Genomic DNA, 24,471 nt, shown 5'->3' with positions numbered 1-24,471 from the left:
ACGGTTTTTAGTAAAACTACGTATTCCGATTTAAGACGTTCTTTGATAATCTTACCATTTTAAAGTAAGTTATTCAAAGTAACCTTTAAGAGTTTTATGAGGCATCCATGTACACATAAACCTTAAAATCCTTTTTAACAAAAGTTTCTATTTTTCCAACTTGTTCCAAGCCATTGTTTAAGGCTAAAAACAAATAGAAATATACATTCTCATTTTTCCAACATACTTCCTAAAGGTTCCTTTGATTTCATCATCACCCCCTTTGGCTAAAAAAACCAAATACATGTAATAAAACATTATAACAACTTCATGAACACAAGTTGTTCATGATAGTTTCAAAACACATTTTTCATGAGTTCAAGAACACTCATTTTCGGTTTTGCTTCCAAAATGAGTTAGAAAGTGTTTTAGAAAATTTCAACGGTTGAATATGTTCTTGACATTCTCATGAACAACATACTTAAATTTCATCAACATCCATTGGTTGAATGTTGAGAGATTAAGGATTGAAGATGGAATAAGCAAATGAGAAAATAAGAGAAAAGATGAAGAGAAGATTTTTACTTTCTCTTGAAAATTTTGCAAATGAGAGAGTGTGAGAGTGAAGTGTGAAGTGTGAGGGTTTAAGGAGAGAAGGAAATCAGATTTCCCTCTAGGCAATGATGAAAATCTCCTAGGGTGGCTAATGATGAGCTCATGGGATATTTGAGAAAGTGATGTGAGATTTGCTTTATGGAAGTCAAATCTCACATCCCAATGCGAAATGATCACTTTGCGAACGCGTACAATAAACATGCCCGAGTATTATCGACCAATACTCGATCGGGTATTATAAATCTCCCGATTTTGATATCTGATTAGAATTTCGGATTTCGGCATTCCGAGTGAAAAATATTTAGAAAATAGATATGGGTGTACTCAGGGTCTATATTGACTCGAAATGAAATTACGAAACTATCTTCGAAATGAAATTACGAAGCCAACGACGCAATTGGAATTCGATTCCGAGTTACGGAACTCAAAAACCACTTTTTGAGTCGTACCGGGTGAGATTCGGCCCCGACAGCGGTCCGAAACCGACTGTCTCCGAAAATCATGAAAATTTACCACCAAATTGGAAATAGAATTACAAGACTAAAACTCAACTAGAGTTTCGTCTAATTCTTTACCAAAAATTCCTAGAAATTCATAATATAATTAATAACAATATTAATAAAATCTTATAATTCAAAATCGTAAAATTCGCGGTGTTACAAACAATGTGTTGGATTAGTGAAAAATAACCAAATATCAAAAGATTCAATTCAAGAGTACCAAAAAAACATGAGAATTTAACATAAAGTTACAAAATTTTCTATAAATTTTGAGTATACTTTTATAATGAAGCTCTAATTTCTAAGTTACAAAAACGGATGTTACAATTGGCTTGAGATTGAGACAATAATTTTTTAATACGTATGATCATTGTTCTAACCCATTATTAGTTCTAAAACCAAATTCAAGTGAGTATATATCTTCTCCGGTTCTGGAAAGTCCAATACTGGATACAAATATTTTAGATGTGACAATTTTTCTTCAACCATTCAGATTTTAATTATTTTTAATAAAATAAAATAAAAAATATCAAACATTTTTCCCTCATATTTCGATATTGGATGACCCAGGAGATTCCCAACCACATTCACATGATTGAGAACCACCATTCATATTTATTTGATTCTTATCATATTTATTTGGAGAAAAGTATTGAGTTTTGATCCTTGAGATTAGGAATGGCAACGGGGCGGGTCGAGGGCGGGTTTGCACATGTCCAGACCCGAACCTGAAATTCAAAACCTGAACCCGAACCCGAACTTAACGGGGTTGAAAATAAAAATATTATCCCCAAACTCGTCGGGTTTCGGGTAACCCAAACCCGAAAGAAACCCGAAAATGATAGTATTAAAGAAAATATGATATTCTTTTCGTGTAATTTTTCTCTAACATTTCTATTTTCTCTTCTTTTATTTCATTTCTTGTATGTTTGAAGATCCAATAGTATCTAAAGTGAAATTAGAAATTAAAAACAATAGACAAATGATAGAAATTTAAATTTTAAAATGAATTACTTTACTTAAGGGCGGGTTTGGGTTATGGTCTTTGCTATACCAACCCTGTTAAATTCAGGTTCGGTTCGGACGAGTACCCAGAGGTTCGGTTTTTATTGTCATCCCTATTTGATAGGATACAGAAAACTCCAAGATTTTTTCTAAATTTAAAAAATCACTTGAAGAAAAGTTGAATTTATTATTACTGTATGAGAAGTTGGAGTATTTTTTGAAATGTAGGGTCACATGTTTAGCACATTGCTTTTCCTCAAATTTAACATAAAGTTAAAAATGGATAGTTTTTCAAACTCGAGGGTGTTAAATTACATTTTCCCCTTTTATGAATTTGTTTTTTATGATTGCTTTATTATATTGCTAAACTTGATGCTTTGTTTATTCTTATGTATTGATTAGTTTAAAACTTTAAATGACGTTTTGGGACCATACTATGATTGACCAATTTAATCTGTGAGAAATTAATTAGGCTAATGAACTATGATTTTAGAACTAATAATGAGTTAGAAGAAGGATCACATGTACTAAAAAATTATTGTCTCAATCTCAAGCCAATTGTAACACTCGTTTTTGTAACTTAGAAATTAGGACTTTATTATAAAAATATACTCAAAATTTATAGAAAATTAAAAACAACGTGTTAGAAAATCAGAGTAAATTTAAAATTATTTTTCATTAACATGTTGAAGATGCAGAAATATTCAATATTCTCATTACCCAAAAAACGATGCATCACATCCAACCTCAAAACCATGATTTATAAAATTATCAATTTTTAAGTATGTAGCTTTACAAATCATAAATTTAATCTTAACATAATCATTATAAAAGACATCATGTATGCAAAAAGAATCACTATTAAGTATTTTCATAAAATATAACTTATATAAAAATTAGTTCAAAAGACTAAGGGTATTCCTAAATTAGAGCTAATAATCCAAATATAAACAAGATAGTGAAGAAGTTCTTGTGTCTATTACCATTCAAGGAATAAATTCGATAATAAAAGATAATATTCAGAATATTGTCCCTGACAATATTTCAGAACAAGACAACAATGAGGTTCATCCTCAAGTACCTATAGAACAAATTCAACAACCTCAAGAAGTAGAAGGGCCATTAAGGAGATCCACTAGAGAGAGAAGTGCAATTCCTGATGATTATATTGTATTCTTCAAGAACATGAGGATGACATTGAGTTAACAAAAGATGATCCATTGAACTTTTGTCTATGCATCATATATTTGATATCAGCTATTTATTTCCAGGGTTACATAATAAGTGATCTAATTACTGGCACCCCTTAGATTTCTAAAAGCTGATAACAGATATGAGCTTAATGGATGGATACCCATCAGGTTAACTCACAGGGATAATGAGAACCCTATAAGTTAACGCATAAAGAAGGTTATGGTCCCCAATACACCAAATCAAATTCAGTTTTCTCCTCTCCTCATGAGAGTGAAAATGCAAGTCCCAAGAGGAATCAGGGATTTGGTTGAGGAAGGTCATCATACCACAAAACCTCTTTCAGAAACGTAGATCAAATGAGCACATTCAGGAACATGGATTCAGGTATGACACTACACCATTTGTTTCATATATGTGTGTGAGAATCATGAGATTCAAGATCATAGGATTGGTATTTCACCAATCATAAGGAATTCCCAACATATAATATATATATTATTAGTCTATATATTTATATACATTCGCTACATTATCTACTATTAATTTAAATAATTTTTTTGAATAGTCAATGATGATTGAAAATGAATGGTTGATAATGGTCAGTGATTGTATAAATCTCTTACATTATCAATGCATACATTTTTATCTCTAGAATAATTTCGGAAGGAATTAGGATGACAATGAGCTTGGGTATGTTCGGTTGCGCACTATCTAGATCTGTCTCGTTTTCTTGTTTTTGACATGAGCCCGCTCTGAACTCACATGGATACCCCTTTGGGTTTGCTACTCATAGGTTCTTGGGTATCCATCACATTCACAGGTATCCAGAGATTCCGAAATCATTTAAAATAATTGCAAGTAATTTATGCAAATCGTGTGTATATTTTCTATAATCATATATGTTATTTAGACAATCAAAAAGAGAGAAAAATTATAAAATATAATTTAATCACAATTTATATTTACTATTAGACATAACTTATTTTATTAAAACAAACATAAAAAACAAAGTTACTAAATTGTTAATCACAATTTATGATGAAAATTATTTAATTAAAATTGTTTAATCAACGTTGCATCACACATGACTTAACAACATAATATCATTGTTTAACAACCTAACAATCATATTTATGAATTAACACAATAATACAATTACGTTGGTGTACATACATACTTATATATACACATATATATAGATAGATTTTAAAATAAATAGTTGAGTCTAGATTCTATTAAGTCTAAATATCTCATTATCTAGACAAAATCCTACGTGGGTATTCGGATATCCAATGTCATCCTAGAAGAAATTAGAGGTAGAATACTCAACAATAATTTTTTATATTGGTCAATTAATTGTTAATAGAGCTTAGGTAGACCAAAGGTTTTATAAAAAAACAATTATTTTGTGGAATTAATTATTTGAAAGATATTTTGACAGCTCAAAAAGGGAATATTATTGGAATAGTGAAGTTCAAAAAGTATTTAGAAAAATCACCTCAAAATATTATTTTCCAAAGTTTATCCCCTAAATTTTTATTTCTAAAGTAGTGTTGGTTGTCACTATTTTTAAACGATCCAAAAAAGTTTAAATTTAACATAAAAATTGTGTTGGATTGTCATGACTTTTATAAAAGATCAATTACTTTTTAAACTTTATTGGATTTTTTGTAGAGATTTTGTAAACTACAAAGGATGTACGTATCACATGCTAATAAGTGACGTTATAATTCTCAATATTATATACATATACATATTATGTATCATATATTCTTCACTAACTGTGGCCCCATTAATGGTTCTCATATTATGACTTCACAAATAAGATATCCCATGAGATATTCCAACATGTAAAAATTATGAAATGCATGTAGGATCTTGATTTATCTCTTGATTGTTGAGTAATATAAAAAAGACATGGATAAACTACAATTAAAAATGGTTTAAGAAGTGTCTCACTCACATGAAAATCTTCATGTCTTTCAGATTTGGAGTGATCGTAGTAATCAAATTTTCAAAAACCATTAATTTAGGGTCCATTCTTATGACCCCAACAATATATGAGTTGACAACTCACCAATTTTAAGTCTTATTTATTAGGTAATCAATGACTATAAGATTGTGTGATTGGAATAATTTTTTTATTACACATTCTCCCACATTCTTAAGCTTATACAATTCGATCGAGAAGAACATTATTTAAATACACTCTTTCATCTCATTCTTAATGTAAAAATAACAATTAATTGAAAGTGTAAATTAAGTTTTTAGTTTGTTTTTTCCATTTGCAATATAGCTTTCAATTTAATGAATTAACTTTTTTTAATTACTTCCCAATATAATATACATCCAACACTAAATGAATTTTGTTGAGCTAAACTATATTTTTATTTTAACATCAAATAAGAAAATAACAAAAAGTGAAACTAATTTATAATATAAGTAATACGAATATAAAAATAAATTAAAAGTAAACAGAAAAATTGTAAAAAAGAACACAAAAAATTAGAAATTAAAAATATTTGGCTAATATCATTATCATACATCTTAATATCATTATCATACAAACATACTTAATTATAGAGTTATGATTGAATCCATTACAATATTATTGAATTTAAAAATAAAACATTAGATCGTTAAAAACTAAAACTTTAAAAAAATAATTGTGTCATTTAAAATTCTTAATAAGACTTTCAAATTATTTTTTAAATATTGAGTAGCTTAAAAACATCACTACTTATGAATGAACTTCAAAATAATAATAATTAGGTGTTTAGAAGTCATGCCACTCAATACGACTTGTGAATTAAATTAACAAAAAAAAGTATTATGTTATTTAGAGGAATAAAAATTGTAGCCAATTTTGAGGAAAAATAAATTGAAAAGTGATTTCTAAAAATATTTTTAGAAATACATTATTACAACAATTTCCCTAAAAAAGAGAGGAAAAAAATCATTTTTATTTATTGTAAAAAAAAATGATGTGTTTGATGTTATTCATAATTTCATATATAAGAAGTGGAGGCTTTGTCGGAAGTACAAGGTTCAAAGCACTCTTTGTTTTCTTCACTTTCTCTCTCTCTCTTCATCAGAAAAAAACAGAGAGAAACAAAGAAAAAACAATGGCAGATCAACTCACTGATGAACAGATCTCTGAGTTCAAAGAAGCTTTCAGCTTGTTTGATAAGGATGGCGATGGTAACTTCGTCTTTCTCTTTTCATCTATCATTTATACCATGATTATGTTAACTTTTTTCTTCTTTAGATCTCTTATTATTGTTGTTGTTGTTATTTGTTTCTAGGTTAAGATTTTTTGTTGGTAGATTCTTTCTGTTTCTATTTTATTACGCTTTTATAGTTAAAAACTGTATATGACAATATATGTTTTAAAAATTGAAAATTTCATGTAAAAATTAAAAGGGGGGTATGAAATACTGAAAAGATTAATGGAAACTAATGTTTTAAATCCAGGTCATTGATCACAATGGAAATCGAAATATTGTGGTTTTGGAAGTCTTCGAATTCACACTGGGGCTGTCTTTTTTGGCTAGTGCAACATGATTGCAATTTGAAACCTAATTATTTTTCAAATATAATATGACAGCACCAAAAGATAATTTCAGCTGTTGCTATATAAAATTCAAAACTTTAGGCATGTGGAATATCTGAATTAAAAATATGTTCAGAACCCAATTCCTTGTGAAGTTTGAAGTTTTATTTGTCTGAAGCATTTGAAACCTTTTCTCATTGTATTAACATCCATGATTCCCTGTTTTACATGATTGATGGTTTGTGTGTACCTTATGAGCATATGCTCAGCAGTTAATAGTTTCTATACTCGAAAGTTCTCAAATCTTGTTATATTTGTTAATGATGTTTTGAATATTGATGAACAATGTACATCAATTTGTTAATTGACTTTTAGCAGGATGTCAATTTTTAAAAACATGATTATTTCATTAATCAATTGGTAATTTACGCGCTAATAGTCTCACGTTTCGTTACATTGGTTAATGATGTTTTCAGTATTGATTAATGATGTATATGAACAGGTTATTGGCTTCTAGCAGGATGTCAACGTTTTTAGAACATAATTATTTCATTTATTAATTTATCAACATTATTCTGGAAACAAGCTCGTCGTTTGTGAGGGGTAAGGCCGTGTACGTCTACCCTCCCCATACTCCACTAGGTGAGAGCCTTATGCACTGAGCCACCCTCTATAGAGGGTGACCCTCGACGCAACAAAAAACTGATTAACATTATTAACCAATGCAGATGGGGTCATGGGTATGTGATGATTTTCTTAACTTTGTCATTATCTTTATGTATTTTGGCCTCCTTTAACAGTTTGCATGTTGAGATATATTTGGTTTGGTGTGGCCACTCAAACTAAATTTCTGGTATGAGAGTTGCAAGAATCATTTTCCATTTGGTGCATCTTGTTCTGCACCAAAAGAATTTGGGAACTCTTGTTGATTGTAAATGGCCTCTGACCTTGCAGGTTGCATCACCACCAAGGAGCTCGGAACTGTTATGCGGTCGTTAGGGCAGAACCCAACTGAGGCAGAGCTCCAAGACATGATCAATGAAGTAGATGCTGATGGTAATGGTACCATAGATTTCCCTGAGTTTCTAAACCTCATGGCTAGGAAGATGAAGGACACTGATTCTGAAGAGGAGCTGAAGGAGGCATTCCGGGTTTTCGACAAGGACCAGAACGGGTTCATTTCTGCTGCTGAGCTTCGCCATGTGATGACCAACCTTGGGGAGAAGCTCACTGATGAAGAAGTTGATGAGATGATTCGGGAGGCTGATGTTGATGGCGATGGCCAGATAAATTACGAGGAATTTGTGAAGGTGATGATGGCCAAGTGATTATGAAGCAAAGACTTGAAAAAAAATAATTAGGACTAGGCTGACTTGTATGATGGTAAACCTAGCCTAATGTCCTTTTCTTGTTTTCCGTGCTTTTTATTTGATGGTTTTTTTATCCAACCTTCAAGACATTTAGTGGTAACTGCTGCTAATGCTTGTGATGGAATGATGTCTTGATAGTTTTATCTTCTGACTCTGTCTCAAGTTTTTTATGTTTATTTCAGTTTGCTTTCTACCGATTTTCTTATTTTTTTTGATACTACCAATAATATCTTATCACCTTTTTGGATAAGGAACTAATCTTTTTCGTGATGCGTAGTTGCCCCTTCCAATAAACGTCACTCCTACGAATTACACCATTGACTTTTGATCGTTCTGAGTATTTAATGGGGTCTTACATTACTAGAGCAACGTCTTATTTTCAATAAGTGTTTCTGATCCAGTTACACTTATGAATATGATCTTACATATTTTTTGAATTGAATGAAGGTTTTCCATTTTTGTCAGCATGAAGTATTTGCATATCTATATTCAGATAGGGTACTATATCACCTGTAACACATTTTATCATTGATGTGCCAAAGCCTAGTGACAGGTATCAATGAAGAAAAATTAAATAAAAAATCTGTATCTTAAAATTTCTAGCAATCACCATAAGGAGACAAAGAGTGATACAAAATGTGAAATAATGTTTTGACAAAATGTTTTCCTTCAGACATCGATATATGAAGTAATACAAAGTGGGGTAGTGGCACTTAGATTTTTTACAAGAAGCAAAATGTCTTATGCTTACTATAGTTATGTTCTATTTTAAAATAAATACACAAGTGTACTAAATCAACATGTTATGTTTTGTCTACTTTTAACATGTTTATTGAACATCCTCAGATTTTTCTTCTTCATAAATATCTCGTTGTTGAGAAATCAACCTAATAGCATCAACTGAAAAAAAAATGTCATTTGTATTCCAAACTTAGCCTGCAAAATAGTTCAAAAAGGAGGATTTCTTTGTTGATGGTGTTCCCTACCTCAACATTTAGAAGGCCCAAGAGGAGAGAATATCTGTGTTTTATTCAAGATAATTAAAACGTGGTGCAACTTTTCTTCTGTCTAGTTTGGATTTTAAAAACTACAATGTATGTTTTGAAACTCATAACATATAGTTTTGCTTACAGTATCTGTGGACAAAGTTATGTGTTCTTTTTACACAAGATACAAATGTGTTAAAACACACACGTGGAATTATGTCTACAAATATGTTTTTTTGTACGGATAAAACAAAATTATGAATAGTCATCATTCAAACGATCTATCAAGGTTGGATCTCACATTAACAGGAATTAATTACATATTAGACTAAAAAGGCAACAATATATTAGGTACTAGCACAATTGGGAAATGAAACTGACAGAAAAGGTAAAAGGGACTCGAACGTGGAAGAGATAATTTGTAGAGGTTTCTGCATAATTTCCTTAAGTGGAGGAATCACCCTTTCCAACTCTTTTTTACCCTAAATTTGTTTACCTTTTGTACTCTAATATGTAATTAGTTATTGTTTGTGTTACATAGAACCTATATAGATAGTTCAAAAGGACTCCACCCCACTGTAATCATACCATAGCATAACTATACTCACATTGTGCCATAGCCTAACAAGTGTCCTCCTAGAAATTGAATTTGATTTTTTCGGCTTATCTGTGAATCTAATTGTTTGTTGTTAGTTCAATGTTCAAAAAATAGAGAATGATCACATCTGCATTTTCCGAACTCTGAAGCAAAGACTAATAAGAGTTTCTATGAGCTTTTGAAACCAAGTTTTAGGAGCTTATTTGATTCCATATATGGACTTATGCAATGTGCATACTAAGATCTATCTCTAGGTTAATGCATGTAGACCTCTTCATGTAATACACCATTAAAAAGGCATTATTTACGTCGATGTTTTGAATGTCTCACGTGTTAGGTTTATTGAAGTGTGGAGTCTCATTGGATAGGAAGGGAGGAGTGAAAGAATTTATAAGTGGAAAAAACTCATGGAACTAATGTCTTAAGGTTTTGGTGCAAGATATGGTATCTCATTTGTGACTCTCCACTCTTCTCATACTTCGATACAGTGGAACTCTCCGGTGGGGAGAGGCTCCCTTATCGTGGTCAGGTCCAACACCACCTATGTTTCAGAGCCAAATTAAAGACACATCTTGCATTGCAATTCTCCATTGAGAAATAGTATGAGCCAATTCAGCATATCTAGGATCAAGACAATATAGTGAGATACATTTGATGCAGATGGATGTTTGTGCCTGAGGGCACCAGTTCTGGATCTTGTAAGCATGGGATGAGAATTAAGAGTGGATGCATGATCAATAGATGTAGGAAGAGGGTCTGAAGAAACTGATGAGATATGTGGTTACATGACTGGTGGATTGGACTGAGAATTCAGAGGTGAGGAAGATGGATTGGTAGTAGCAGGGGAACTAGTGGGATCAGAAGTAGGTGAAGGAGAAGAAGAAATGGAGGATGAGGACAATGTTGGGAAGTAAGTCTCATATGGTCTGTTAATTCTCCTAGACATGATTTAAAACTTTAAATATTGTTGGGCTACTCCTCTTATCACTAATTGGTTTTAAAATGAAACGTTAACAAAGACATAGACATACATATGTCATAATTTTAGTGGTTAGAGAGATAATCTATATTCTTAGATAAAGAGATATTTTACTCTCTATAGAAAATTCGACTTATTAAATGTGACATCTTTGGAGATATAAAGTCTCTGACCAGGGGAGACACACTTACAGCTTTTATACATTGAAATTAACAAGGAAAACAGCTACACCAAAAACATAGGAATTTATAGTAAGGTGATTGATGTATTGTACAACAAAGTATAAGGGAGAGATCCATTCAGGGATTGACTAGGGAGTCTATTTATCATATAAGCAGCACTAAAAAAGCAAGTTCCTAGAATAAGGTGGAGTTAGGCCTATTTAACTATATGTTAATGTTTTCTTTTGGAAACACCATTTTGACAGTGAGTGTGTGGACAAATAAACTTGTGAGTTATACCAAACTCATTAATAAGTGAAGTAAATGGTGTAAATTCTTCTCCCCATTAAGTTTGGATTGATTTGACCTTATTATAGAAAGAAATGGCTTCCAATTTCTGTTTTAAGAAAAAGATCCAAGTGAAAATAGTACATGAATCAACAATTGACATGTAGTAATAAAACCCATTAGCAGAGATAACAGTTGTCGGGACCCAAAGATCTATAAGGATCAAGTTAAAGGGTGTGTTATACACAATAAGAAACTGTATATTACAATGCAAAACCCAATCTTTTTATTTATGAATGGTATATTACAATGAAGGAGTATTGAGGTACACTTTTTACAATCTCTTCATTGAATGACCAAGCCTACAATGCCTAAGTTGGTACATACTCAAAGGCTCAGTGCCCCTTCACTGAGAACTAACATAGCAACAATTTGAGCAAAATGACTGACACTGACCAAATTTTTAGTGATTGAAGGAACAAGTAGAGGATTGTTAGAGAAAGATTATTAGTAGGATGCATATGAGAGACAAAAGTTGAAGAACCAATACTAGTCATGGAAATAACTGAACCATTACCCATGAAGATCTAGTCTTGACCATTCATATCAGGCATATTCATGAGTTTAGATGGACACCAGAAACTGGACACCAAATCTTGGAGTTGTATGAACTGAAGTAGTGAAAGAGGGTGTTAAAGATTGATGAAATGGCATTGGTCCAAGTATGGAAGGTTGATTCATTCCATGAGATGCACAGCTATGACCAGAACTTGAAGCATGAGAGCAACTACTAAAGCCCCTATCAAAACATTCTCTGCCCCCCTCTTCCCCTTCCAAAACTATAGCCTATAGCCCTATACCATTGTAAGGTTCATATTGAAAAGAGGCTGAGTAGGGAACATTTGTGGAAAAGGATTCAGATGCCTATGGCATGTTGAGTGTGATGTGTAGGAGCAAGCCAAAATGTGCAACATTCACTAAACCCTAATCTGAAAATGCTTAAAGATGGGAAAAATAATAAGGTAGTTAAGAGAAACATCAACTAGAAATAGAGTGGATGTTACACCAATCTATAAGTATAAAGAAAGGGGAAAAAGTATTTATAGGCTTATTAAGGGTAGGGAAAAAGATAATAAAATGCATTAAGGGTGAAGAAGGAAAAGTCTTCGTCATTAAGATACTGTGAAAAGATGAAATAACTTTACTTGTAAGCTATTTAATGAAAGTCGTCATTCTTTGCATTACAATAAGAAACATTAAAGGGTATGATCAAAATTATTTCTTTTATATAATATAACGTATGATAAGATGTGTAGAGAAATATTGCTGACAACTCTGGAAAAAAGGAGTTCTGATTACTGAGCAAACAAGGATATTTATGATAGAGTGAGAATTGTTGTGATCCTAGACATGCTGAAAACAAGGATATTGCAACACTGGTAGGGCGATATTCTTCTAAGAATATATTATCAAAGGTGCTGCTCAGAATAACACAAAGGCCAAAGAGAAAATAGTTCAATTTCATCCATTTACTCCCAACAGAAGTTGCTCATTACAGAAAATGTCAAATCAAATCAATCTTCCAAGGAGACCCCTCCCTTTTTTCCTCTCTATAAAGTAGCAAAACTAAGCCACAAATGAAAAGTTCAATTATTGAACAACCTTATTACAATCTTTTCAAACTTTTCTTTCTAGCATCTATCTTCTTCTTGTCTGGCTGAGCTTTTGCTTGTCCACCTTCCTTCTTCTGTGGTGCAGGAGCAGCAGAAATTATCGTAGTAGCAGCAGCAGAAACATTGACAACTGTCTCGGTCGGAACAACCGCTGCATGTTCCTGATCATTTCCTCTTGTTGCTGTGGTTGAGGGGGCTAATGAGGACTGCAGTGGCAATGCCGCAACCGATGCTGCAGCTTTTATTTCAGCACTAAGCACTGAGGTGTTTGTCTGATCAACATTCAGAGCAGTGGTTGATTCAGAGATAGCTCCGCTTTTAAACTTGGGCTTTGGTTTTGCATGGATTCCAGTGTAAAGCCTGCATGCAACAACTGAATCTCCTCAATAACATGAATAAGGGGAAATTTTACAAATCAAATATGCGAAAACCGGCATCAAAACCAGCTCATGCAACCTGCAGGTTTATTGAACTCATGAAATTTTTATTGATCTCAATAAAATAAATCCAGAATTCTTAATCAAGAATAGTCTACCCAGAAAGGTTGCTTGAGTGAAGTAGTCAAGATCAGAAAAATAGGTGTCTGGGATGAACTTGGCAGATAAGGAAATAATCTTTAAAAAAAAATCTCGATTAAAATGTCGCTAAAATTCATTCACCGCATATTATGACCTAGAACAAGGTAACACTTAGTAAGCAACTGAAAGTTTCACATTAAACTTCCAAAGTTCCCGAACAAAAAATAATTGACGAGAATAGCCTCACAGCTCACCTGGCATGTCTAGCATACTCGTCATAGTCTTCAAGCAGCAATTTCCCAGCCTGCTCATTTAGAGCTGATTCTGGAAATGGTTCGATCAATAAACACCTAACAACCTGTTCATTATCGGAACCAACGTTAGGAAGACCAATCATGCAAAACTAAATTCAATGAATCAAGAATATCTAAACAGGTCTCCTTAGTCTCTTACAAGCAGATAGGTTAAAATAATTAATACAAAAAGATTTAGCTTAAACAGCAGACAAAAACTTACAATTAGAACATGCCGTAATCCAAGAGTAGGATTCCAATCCTTTTTAAGTGTGTTGACACAAATCTCTCCATTGGTTGCAATATTTGGATGGAAAATCTTAGTTAGGAAAAAACCTGCAACATTAAATTCAATGGCTTCACAAGTTTAACAGTGTCACAAAACACAGCAGAAAAGCAATAGATCACTACAGGGAATATGTCTTTGCTCTTTTGGTTTAACAAAAATAGTCTACCCAATAAAAATGTTTACAAGACTCCGAGTTAAAATACTACAGGAAAAAAACTAACATTCGGTACTGACAATGTAAATAGACTACAGTAAAATGGTCCATATGACTGTCTAAACAAACCTTTAGGTGGAGAATGTGGAAAGTCACGGGACAGTAACAACTTCATGCGGAAAACTCCGTTCTCGTAAGGAGTCCAAGCTGCAAGCACATATTAATCTGGTTAGCTTGAGATCTCTTCAACCAGTACATTAAAAAGTAGAAACATAAAGTTACTTGCCTGGACCATCGATGTCAGCAAATATTGTAGAAAAATCATCATCATTTACCACAACCTTAATGCCCTCGGGAGGGGATTCATCCAGATTTTTCAACTCCTTGGCAAGTTGCTTTATTACATTTGGTGGAAGATTCTCATTAGTTGCCTAAAGTGAAGGCATCACACAGTAAGAATATTGAACATCCAGAACAGAGTCAAACAACCACGCCAAATGTATTCATATAAATTAGCAAATGAAACATGTTTTGTAACCAGTCACATGGGCAAAGAAAAGCTTACCATCAGCACAAAAGCACCCGACTCTCTGTTTTGCTCTATCAGTGAGTTGGAATGAACCCTTCTCAAAGTGAATTCTCAAATTCAATGCTCAGAGAAAAAGGTGCAATCGAAGTGTCAAACCAAAGCAAAAGTTCCTGCAAAGGTTTTTCTGAACATGAATAAGTGAAGAAAGAAATAAAAAGAATAGAAAATCTGGCTTGGTAAGAAATTTCCCAGTTTTTGCATAAACTAGCATACAGTATGTGTGAACAAGAATACCAAAATGTTACAAAAGAAAATAAAGGGGTCAACAAGCATTACACAGGCAGGATGAGACTGAGAAGCAGTACAATATATACTCATACCAAATTAGCTTTTGAATGCCCGAGTCACTTAGACCAATATAAAATATGCATTTTGACTACACCTCAACCACAATACAACAGATAGACGGACACATGTGAGTCTACAGATTTCAATGTTATATTTAGACCATTCCAACAGCCTAATCATTTTTCAGTATGTGGAGGAGGCCGGTAGAAGTCTCGGTAAGGAGAGTAGATCAAATAGAGGTTAGTCCAATTCCTAGAGAAGAAGGAAAACCATAGGCGAAATGATTATAAAGTATCTAGAGATTGATGCTTTGTCAATGAATATGCTTTATAGTAGAGCATTATGACATCATTCAATCCATGTAGCCGATCCTACCTAGTGGTATTAAGGTTTGGCTGTTGTTGTTGATAGACTAGTAAAATAAGACCCAAGGCGCAACAATTTGAGCTTAGCCACGTGAACTAGTGGTCACGGGTTCAAGTCGTGAAATTATACTCTTGGAAATGCAAGGTATGTTTACCTACTATAGACCAACCTTTCCCTAGACTCTAGGCAGCAATGTTTGATATACAATCAAAATTAAAGGCTAGTAGCTAGAAATATTGCAGCTTGTAAGCTGGGATCATTTTTGTAATTATTGTTAGACAAACATGGGATTCAAACAAGAAAGTATACTTGAATTTGGGCTAGAAAGAAGGTGCTCAATCTTAGATCACCATTCACTTTCATGTTTAGGGAAATCTAGAATCTCAAATAACCTAAAGGCTAAAGCAATAGTGAAGATTGAATAACAATATTACATTTCCAACTATTCTCCATGAGAAAGATCAACTAACCTCAAATATGTAAACAACAAATAGTGAGTTGTGACCCAACTCAATTTGCACCACACGCACACAAATTATTTTAAACCCATTTCCGGAACTTAAAACCTCTCATTTCAGTGAACTAAAAACAACAATACATACAATTTACACATATAAAAGAACATCATAGCATCCAAGTTTAATCCTCTTGCAGACACTTCTACACATCACAGAACCAAAACTTGGAAAAATTGAAGACCATATCTGATTAAGAAGCATAACACAAGCACAACAACCACCCAAGGACAAAATTTCCAAATTTATCAATTAATAACCCACATAAGAACAAAAAAACTCATAAGCTCAAAAACCTAAATTCCTTAACATAAATTAAGAAAAAATCACTTTTCCCCCAAAAAAGAAGAGAGAGACTGGGAAGAACAACAAAGCCTTTGAAAACTCTATTTTTTTAACACAATGAGACTAATCACAAGGGCAAAACCCTAATCAAGGAAAATGCAAACCCCATAATCTCAATATTCCTAATCTAACATGAAAGATATCACACAAAACAAGAACAAACTTAACAGATTGGAAAAGCATCATTCACATGCACCATATAGGCCCAAAAGATTATCTGGCATATCTTCAAAACATCAAATTTAACAGAGAATTTTAGGAAAGGAGCCAATTTGGTGAAACAATTGCACAGAAAATGCAAACCCCAGAACATGAAAATCAAATTGAAGTGAAAAATCAATATGAGAAATTCATTCACCTTCACAGAGGAATGAGAGAGAGAGAGAGAGAGAGAGAGAGACAAGATAGGGAGTGAGAAAGAAGAGAGATTCCTCCTTGGAATGATTGATTGATTGATACGCCGTGAAACTTTGAATACTCAAAAATAAATATTTAATATTTGTTTTTATAAGGTGGAACCAAAATAGAGATGTCATTAATTAATCATTTGAAAGGATGTTATGAATTTGGTAATTTAATTCATTAATTCCAGAATAAGTTAATTTTGGTAAGAGTTTTTATACATTATCGATCTATTATTCATTTTCAAATTATCAATTCTCTGAAATTTTTAAGAAGATAATATAAATGAATGATAGAATTATAATCTATAGATGTTACATTAATATACATAGAGATTAGGGTATTTAAAAATAATGAATTTTAAATGACTTGTTGCTGGGCCACATCTGATCATTATAGACGTTGGATCCTTGTTTCTTCCACAAATTGAATAGTGCCTACGCGATCTGGCCGAGCGTGATCACACTGCGGATGTCACTATGCTAAGTTTGAAAAAACGTTATAATGGGCTAGGAACGTGAGACCTAACTCCTTCACTTAATTAGGGATGACAAAAATATTTAATCAGTAAGTATTTGTTAAAATATTTATAAAATAGTTTATGAGTGAAAATATGTATCATAATATTGGTCTCATGACTACTCATGTATATACTTTAATTAAATATTTTATATATTTTTATTATTATTTTAATATTATATTTTGTCTATTTTATTATTATTTCATAATAAATTTTAGTGATTGAAGTATAATCATAAAATTATCGTATATATTATATTATCAAATAATAATTATTTTTATATATAAATTATTATTAAATATATATCAAAATATAATTAAAATTGAAAAGTCATTTGGTACCGGAAAATACTCATTTCCCGCACATGTACCTCATTCCCATCCTTAGGTTTAGTCCTATTTTGATAGAATATTAATATGATTGGATTTCATTGGGTTTATGTTCCGAGTCTAGGTTCAAAAATTAGGTTCAATTAATATTTAGAATCTTCTAAGAGATAAATATGATTCGTCATTCATCATATTTGTATATGTCTATTCAGTTGCGTACATAATAATGATATTTCTTTAGCTTAAAATAGTATTAATTCTCTATTTCTTATCATATATACATACATTTAAATATGATCAATAAAATATCTACATATATATCATTTCATATTTCAAATTATATGTCCATAATAATAAGTAATATTACGAAGACTTTATATAAAAGATATGATTAAATTTAATCAGATCTAGATTCAAGTTCAAAAACTAGTCTGGTCAATATTTGGGATCAAGTTGGTCTTTCTAGTGTAACTCACTTTATACTCACCCATATGTTATATAATATTTGATCATTTATTTTTTTATTTCATTTTTTTTTGTCTTTTAACACACACAAAATGTTTGTTAATTTTATTTCATCAAAGTAGTTCAATCTCTTTTTTCCTTCCACTTTCAACTAACAAATAAAGATAAATTATAAATAGACTTAAATAAAGTAAAGCCTAACTAAATCATAAATAGAATAATTATCTATCAATTTAAATATTTTCCAACATAAATATGTGGGCTCCACAAAAAAACTGTTGAACGATGTTGTGAACAGAAAAATCATCACATATAATCGACATGAGGATGATCATCAATGTGAAAGAAATTATTGCTAATATAATTTATTACTGCCACAAAAGAGGCATTATCTGAATGATGGTCAGTAGGAAATGAAATCATTGATATAATCATCATGAAAATAATTATCGATGAGAAAATAAATCACCATAAACCTAATTCATCAATGGGAGAGAAAAAACATCACCAAAATGAACGTATTGTGTAACACTACAATTTTCCCTTACCGGTAATTCATCCAAAAGTGAATTATTAAATTAATCTTTAATTATTTGAATGGATCCTTAGTATAACTTTACTTTTAAAAATGTTATTTAGGTGAATGTGATTATTTTCATAATTTTTAAAGGTTTCTAACAACATAACTTTGAATTCTTCCATTTTTAACTTGAATAATATAAGTGGTAAAAATATATTATTTTTATAGATTGAACTAAAAGGAATATAAATATATTTAAAAGATATTTTTAGTTATTTATATAATGCGAAAATGATGTGAAAGCATAAAATGAAATTTGTGGATATTTCCCATTGAATTAATCTAAGGCATGAAAAGTCTTATTTATAGTGTAAACTAACTAGCTAACAAACTAATAAACACATGTTGTAAAACAATTCAACATGCGTTAAATGTGTAAAATGTGGTAACTTCATTCTCCAATATCTCCCTCAAGCTGGAGGGTAATGTCAATTAATTCTAGCTTGATAATTTGATTTGATATCGTGACAATGTAATAGATCAGAATCTCGATCCTAACGTGATTGGATTTTCTCAATCAATTGATCTAGTTGTTGTTGATCTTATTGATTTTGTTTTTGTTGTTGTTGATCTTCTTTTTCTTGTTGTTGTTGATCTTGTTGTTGTTAATCTTCTTGTTGTTATTGTTGTTGTGACACCTTTTTGATGAGGCCTCTCATTCAAGAACACAACCTAGTTACTAACAAGATTCTTCTCTGTTTCGACAAAAAGAAATTGAATTTGTGTTTCCTACAATTCTAATTTCAATGGCAACGTCTAATCACAACACAATTGAGACTTTCATGAGCATAATTGGCTTATCTGAACCAATCACAATACAAAAGCTCCGAGATGCATTTTCGTATGTCTTTATTCCAGCAATAGATTCAATAACTTGAGCCTTTTCCAGCTTCCACAGTTTGGTTGCTCCTTCTTGCCTTTCTTCCAGAAACATTTCCTCTCTTCACAAACTTCTCCGCTTCATGTTGAGTTGTTAGCGATGATTCTTTGTTGAATCTTGGAAGAGGAAGATAATAATTTTAGAGAATGCACAATGGTAACCAAAGCCTTCAGGATGAAGGCTCTGATACCATATTGCAAAAATGTTGCGAAAGCGTAAAATAAAATTTGTGGATATTTCTCATTGAATTGATCAAGGCATGGAAAGCCTTATTTATAGTGTAAACTAACTAGCTAACCAATTAGCTAACAAACTAATAAAAACATGTTGTAAAACAATTCAACATGTGTTAAATGTATAAAATGTGATAGTTTTGTTCTCTAATATTATAGATTGATGATTAACTATATTTATCTTAGTTTTTTAGCTTTATTCCTAACCACACCAAGACTTATCTTTTGGTTTCAAAGTTAATAATTATATTTATATATATATATTGAAATTTTTTTAATCCTTATAACTCCCACTAGAAGAAGAAAAAAACAAAGTAACCCTCCATCCATTCTCCTTTTTACCCCAAAACTTCTTTCTTTCTCTTTTTCTCATGTTCTTTCTAGGTTAGAAGGTTTTGTTGGATTCAAGTGCCTATCTTTGCAACAAATTCACCTATGTTCTATCTACATCTCATCATCTCTATCGTATTTATGTATATATGCTTCCCTTTCCATTTTCATGTATCATACAAATCCATCATCTCTTACACCCAAATGCATGTACAAGTTTTTATAACCACAACCCACCATTCATTTACCATCCATGGTGATATGGAAAATGAGAATCATTTTGCCCAATGATTAACCTTATGATATTAAGGTACATAGGTGCCTCTTGCTACCTTCTTTTTACTTTTTTTTATATCTATTTAATTATTTTATTTTTGTTTTGTTTATTTAGTTAATTGTAAATCATTTACTAATCCTATTTGAAAGAGGTTAGAAGCTTCAAAATATTATATGTTGTTCACAGTATTTGATTAATTTGTCTTCTATTTATACTTAATCTCATGAAGTAGTAAAATATGAAAATTAAGTTTTTCTCATCAAGAGGCCATGGTCAAACCATTGTAGCTTGGGACTGTGGATTTTTATTTTTTTATTTAGTTGGTTGTTTCGTTTAGATAAACTATCTTAATACTTAGTTTACACATTGTGTCTTAAAACGAACAAAAAATGAAAACTACTCTATTTTTTTAGAAAACAAAACTTGAATCTATTTTAGGTTTGTATTTTAAAATCAAAAGCTTTGTATACAAAGTTTGAAATTACTTAGGGGTAATGAATGAAAAGAATGCCTAATAAATTATATGCAATTGTATACTCATATATTAATTTTTTTACATGTAATTGTGTGTGAATTTTAGTGTAGTTTGAATTGAATTTAATTGATTTTTGGTCTTGTTTGAGCGATGTGGCATTGTTTGGGGGCAAGTGATGTTAGTGACATGGTAGCGAACATTTAAGGAAGCTAAAACGATGATTCAAAGTGGCCAAGGTGACGGAGAAGACCAAGTGGTCTTAGATTATTGCATTAAAGTTCTCCAACTCCCTCAAAGTTGGAGAGTCGAGCTCATGACTATGTAGTTGAGTCTTGTATGATGCTTAATAGTTAATATGTTATGTTTTGATAATTGATTTAATTGTAGTTACCATCGTATAAAGTGTTTGTATATGGTGCACATCGTCATGAAAGCGTGTTATTAGATAATAATTGAGTGTGATAAATGCTTATACTGCAATTATTAAATGTCTATATGCCAACATGTTTTAAGTTCCATGGTCAAGGTGTATTTTGATTAATATGATGATAGATAATGTGTAGTGTGGTATGTATAAAATTGATGTGATGTTATAGTGATAACGATATTGATGTGAATTATTATCTACTTGTTATTGTAAAATATTAATAATAATAATAGGAATGAGAGGATTGCTTTCACATAATAATTATGGGTGTGAACAATGTGATGACGTAATGATTGAGTAAATAAAAATATAATGGCTTTAGGGAATAAACATCCATATAGTTGAGATTCATATATTTGATTTTTTTATATCTTATGGTTGTAGCACATCTTTTATCAACTTTGATGTGAAGGTTCTTCTAGATGAGTAACCACAAATATATATATATATATATATATATATATATATATATATATATATTATATAAATGATATAAATTGTAAATTCTTGAGGAGATTAATATGTTAGGGTAAATAGTGCTAAAGTTGGATGTGAGGATATAAAAACGAGAGCGTTGTCATGCTTTTGTTGTTTGTTTTTAGGTTGTTGAGTTGAGAATAAAGATAGCGTATATAAGTTGTGAGTTAAGTTTGATATGTTATTAATTACCACGAATTGGTCTAAATGGGTGATCAAGTGGGGCATATGTGTAATTTGAAGTTAAAATCTTTGCAATATATTCTATGAATTCAAAGATAGGTAGACAAGATTATTGGAGTAAGGAAGATGTAGACTGTTTGAACACCTTGAAGGTGTAGAGTTATTGGGTGGGGTTCAAAGTTATTTTATTTACCTTCTTAACATCATTGTGTCCGTAAGTGGTGATTGTCTCATAGGTCATCCTAAAACAGTAATGGTTAAGTTGAGAATTTGTACCTCGGGGTATTAATGTTATTAATGGTGAGTCCTTGAGACTAAGATGGTTAGATAGACTATGCCTTACGACGGGTAAAGTGTGGGTATAATTGATTTAAAAGACTTATATGGCTAACTGAAGTTAGTGCGCATGCATCATTACATTGGAAAATGTGGTTTTTGATTGGAAAAATTCAGGATAGAAATATATTGGAAGTGAATATGGGTGGTTCTGATGTTTTTGCATCGTGATACCTTGAGGGTTAATTAGTTGAAGTAGCATAGGCCAAGATAGCTATTCTTAAACCAATCTAACTCTAACGCCCCCTTTGAGCTGTCTGGATCAGTGTAAAGTGTTTTGGTGTTGTTGGACACACCAGAGAGAACATGTACTCCCGATTGCTTGCCTATGGATGTTGTTGTGAGGGACCGCATACATTGCATTGCACGATTTAATGCCTATGGTTATTCCTCCCAATGTCCAAAGGTGGATACAACATACATCATTTGCACATGGTTGACATTGATTGATTACAATTGTTGTATATATTTGTGTTTCTTTAATGTTATAATCTATATAAATTCATGTTATGGTCGTCATAGTTGGTATCTTACTTCCTCCTCTATTTTCTTTTGTATGGTATACGTGGTTTATGCAGGTTGAGTATATATGCAGTATGGATACTCATTTTGGGAATAGGATGAAAGTCTTGACTGTAATTCAGTTAGGGATACATGCTATGTTGGATTGTGGCTCTGATTAGGATATGCTCGTTTTGGCTTGATTATATTGATTGTTCTTTCGCAGTTATGATATTCTATTATATTTTATATTGATAAGTATAAAAGTATTATATTTGTAGTTTTATATTTGTGATTCGGGCGGAGCCCAAGAAAAAAACTATTGAATGTTAAGATTCGTGTATTTTTAGTTTTCCTACTTTTAAGTTTTGGGCAGAGCTCGATGAAAGTTTTGTAAATTAAGATCCTTTTAACTTTAGAATTTCTATTTTGTGTATTCCGGATAGAGTCTGATGACGTCTTTTGTAACACCCCAAAATAATAATTAATAAATTGAGTCATTGTTAATTAGTGTGTATGATTTTGAGCTTTTATGAAACGATTGTTATACGATTTTTATATGTGCCTAGTGTTAGTTAAATAAACTATGTAATAGTTTAAAATATATTTAAGATTTGAATAATATAATAATAATCAATTAAGAGAATAAAATAGATAGAATTATTATTTAATAGTAAATAAGATATTAGATTAGTTTATATATAAGAGTAAGAAGAAAGGGGAACCCTAGGAGCCACCAGAGAAGGAAAAGAAAATTAGGAAGGGAAGGGAAGAGAAGGAACAAGATTTCTACATAAACTCATTATCAGGTAATACTAAAACCCTAAAACTCCATAAATTGAGAATTGGGAATCCTTATTCTGATTGTATTATGTTCTTTTATCAACTTATGTGGAATACACACGGAACAATCACAATAGTAATTGCCAGGGATTGACTATCTATTGAGTTTGAATTAATGGCATATTGTTTCTGACTTTTGGATTGTATAGGATGTTATGATTTTTATTATAATGTGTAGAAGAAAAATATATTTGTACCATATATTGTTTTAACCCCTGATACCAATGAAGATTTTGATGGCCTTATGAATTTGATTAGTAATTGAATGGTGTGTTCATAATTTAGGTACAAGCATTTATAATGCACGTATTTCACTGTTAAATTATATGAAATAGCCATATAACCATAAAGCAATACTCTGTTCCATACATTAGTGTACAATATAAATTATAATGTATATCAAATGTGTGTGCAATAATATAGTAATATGAGAATGTCTTGACTTGGTGCTTAATTCTATATTCTCTCCTCCCTTGTGAATAGATAATATTGATTGTTGAGGGGGTCTATGATCCAATTGTTTGATTATTGATGAGATCTTAGAATTCATTGATTGACCAAGTAAACAAATTCTCAGTCGCATGAAGACGAGCTTATTTCCGGAAATGGGATAAGACATTCCTACTTACTTGGGGCACTGAGTGAGTAGCAGGCACCTCCAGTGGGCATGTTGTGTGCAAACTTTTAATAATGGACTGAAAGTTTAGGCGATTAATGCTATATGCAAATTGATTGAAACGTTATGATGTGTTCAGTTTATATTCCTCCTATTTACATTTAAGATATGTGTAATGAGCTAGAATATAAAATTAAGTGAAAGTATTATTATTTCTCTTTTGTTGTTCCTTATGGAGATTTTTGTGTACTTGTTACGGCTAGGAATGCCATATTTTCAAAGGTTTTGTCATTATAGTGTTACTGAGATTTTTATCTCACTATGCTTGGGTTTTGGACA

The 24,471-nt window shown here is 31.5% G+C and overlaps 2 protein-coding genes across 3 annotated transcripts; one reads left to right on the top strand and one right to left on the bottom strand.

Annotated features, from left to right (window-relative positions):
• On the top strand, window positions 6,312–8,411 carry LOC109358327 (calmodulin). The gene is made up of 2 exons (XM_019602493.1): window positions 6,312–6,494; window positions 7,801–8,411. Exons 1-2 carry the CDS (start codon window positions 6,419–6,421, stop codon window positions 8,172–8,174), a joined length of 450 nt encoding a protein of 149 aa, XP_019458038.1. The 5' UTR covers window positions 6,312–6,418; the 3' UTR covers window positions 8,175–8,411.
• On the bottom strand, window positions 12,730–14,840 carry LOC109358325 (ubiquitin-conjugating enzyme E2 22-like). 2 transcript variants are annotated; one of them, XM_019602491.1, is made up of 7 exons: window positions 14,721–14,840; window positions 14,442–14,586; window positions 14,285–14,362; window positions 13,936–14,048; window positions 13,674–13,777; window positions 12,891–13,261; window positions 12,730–12,811 (listed from the first exon to the last, which is right to left on the bottom strand). In XM_019602491.1, the coding sequence occupies exons 1-6, from the start codon at window positions 14,721–14,723 to the stop codon at window positions 12,895–12,897; spliced, it is 810 nt and encodes a 269-aa protein (XP_019458036.1). In that variant the 5' UTR covers window positions 14,724–14,840; the 3' UTR covers window positions 12,730–12,811; window positions 12,891–12,894. The 2 variants fall into 2 exon arrangements, with proteins under 2 accessions (XP_019458036.1, XP_019458035.1); XM_019602490.1 differs by having other exon boundaries at window positions 12,731–13,261.

The sequence above is a fragment of the Lupinus angustifolius genome, chromosome LG10 (assembly GCF_001865875.1).
Source record: "Lupinus angustifolius cultivar Tanjil chromosome LG10, LupAngTanjil_v1.0, whole genome shotgun sequence".
Lineage (NCBI taxonomy): Eukaryota > Viridiplantae > Streptophyta > Magnoliopsida > Fabales > Fabaceae > Lupinus > Lupinus angustifolius.
Note: the sequence above shows the minus strand (reverse complement) of the source record. Positions and strands in the feature narration are given on the sequence as shown.

Excerpts from the sequence above, each read along its gene's own strand:
- LOC109358327 (XM_019602493.1), top strand. The coding sequence starts at position 6,419 with ATGGCAGATCAACTCACTGATGAACAGATCTCTGAGTTCAAAGAAGCT. Across the intron at positions 6,495-7,800 it reads GTTTGATAAGGATGGCGATG|GTTGCATCACCACCAAGGAG; the intron begins GTAACTTCGTCT and ends CTGACCTTGCAG.
- LOC109358325 (XM_019602491.1), bottom strand. Across the intron at positions 14,363-14,441 it reads TGCTGACATCGATGGTCCAG|CTTGGACTCCTTACGAGAAC; the intron begins GCAAGTAACTTT and ends ATGTGCTTGCAG. Across the intron at positions 14,049-14,284 it reads TCCACATTCTCCACCTAAAG|GTTTTTTCCTAACTAAGATT; the intron begins GTTTGTTTAGAC and ends TTAATGTTGCAG.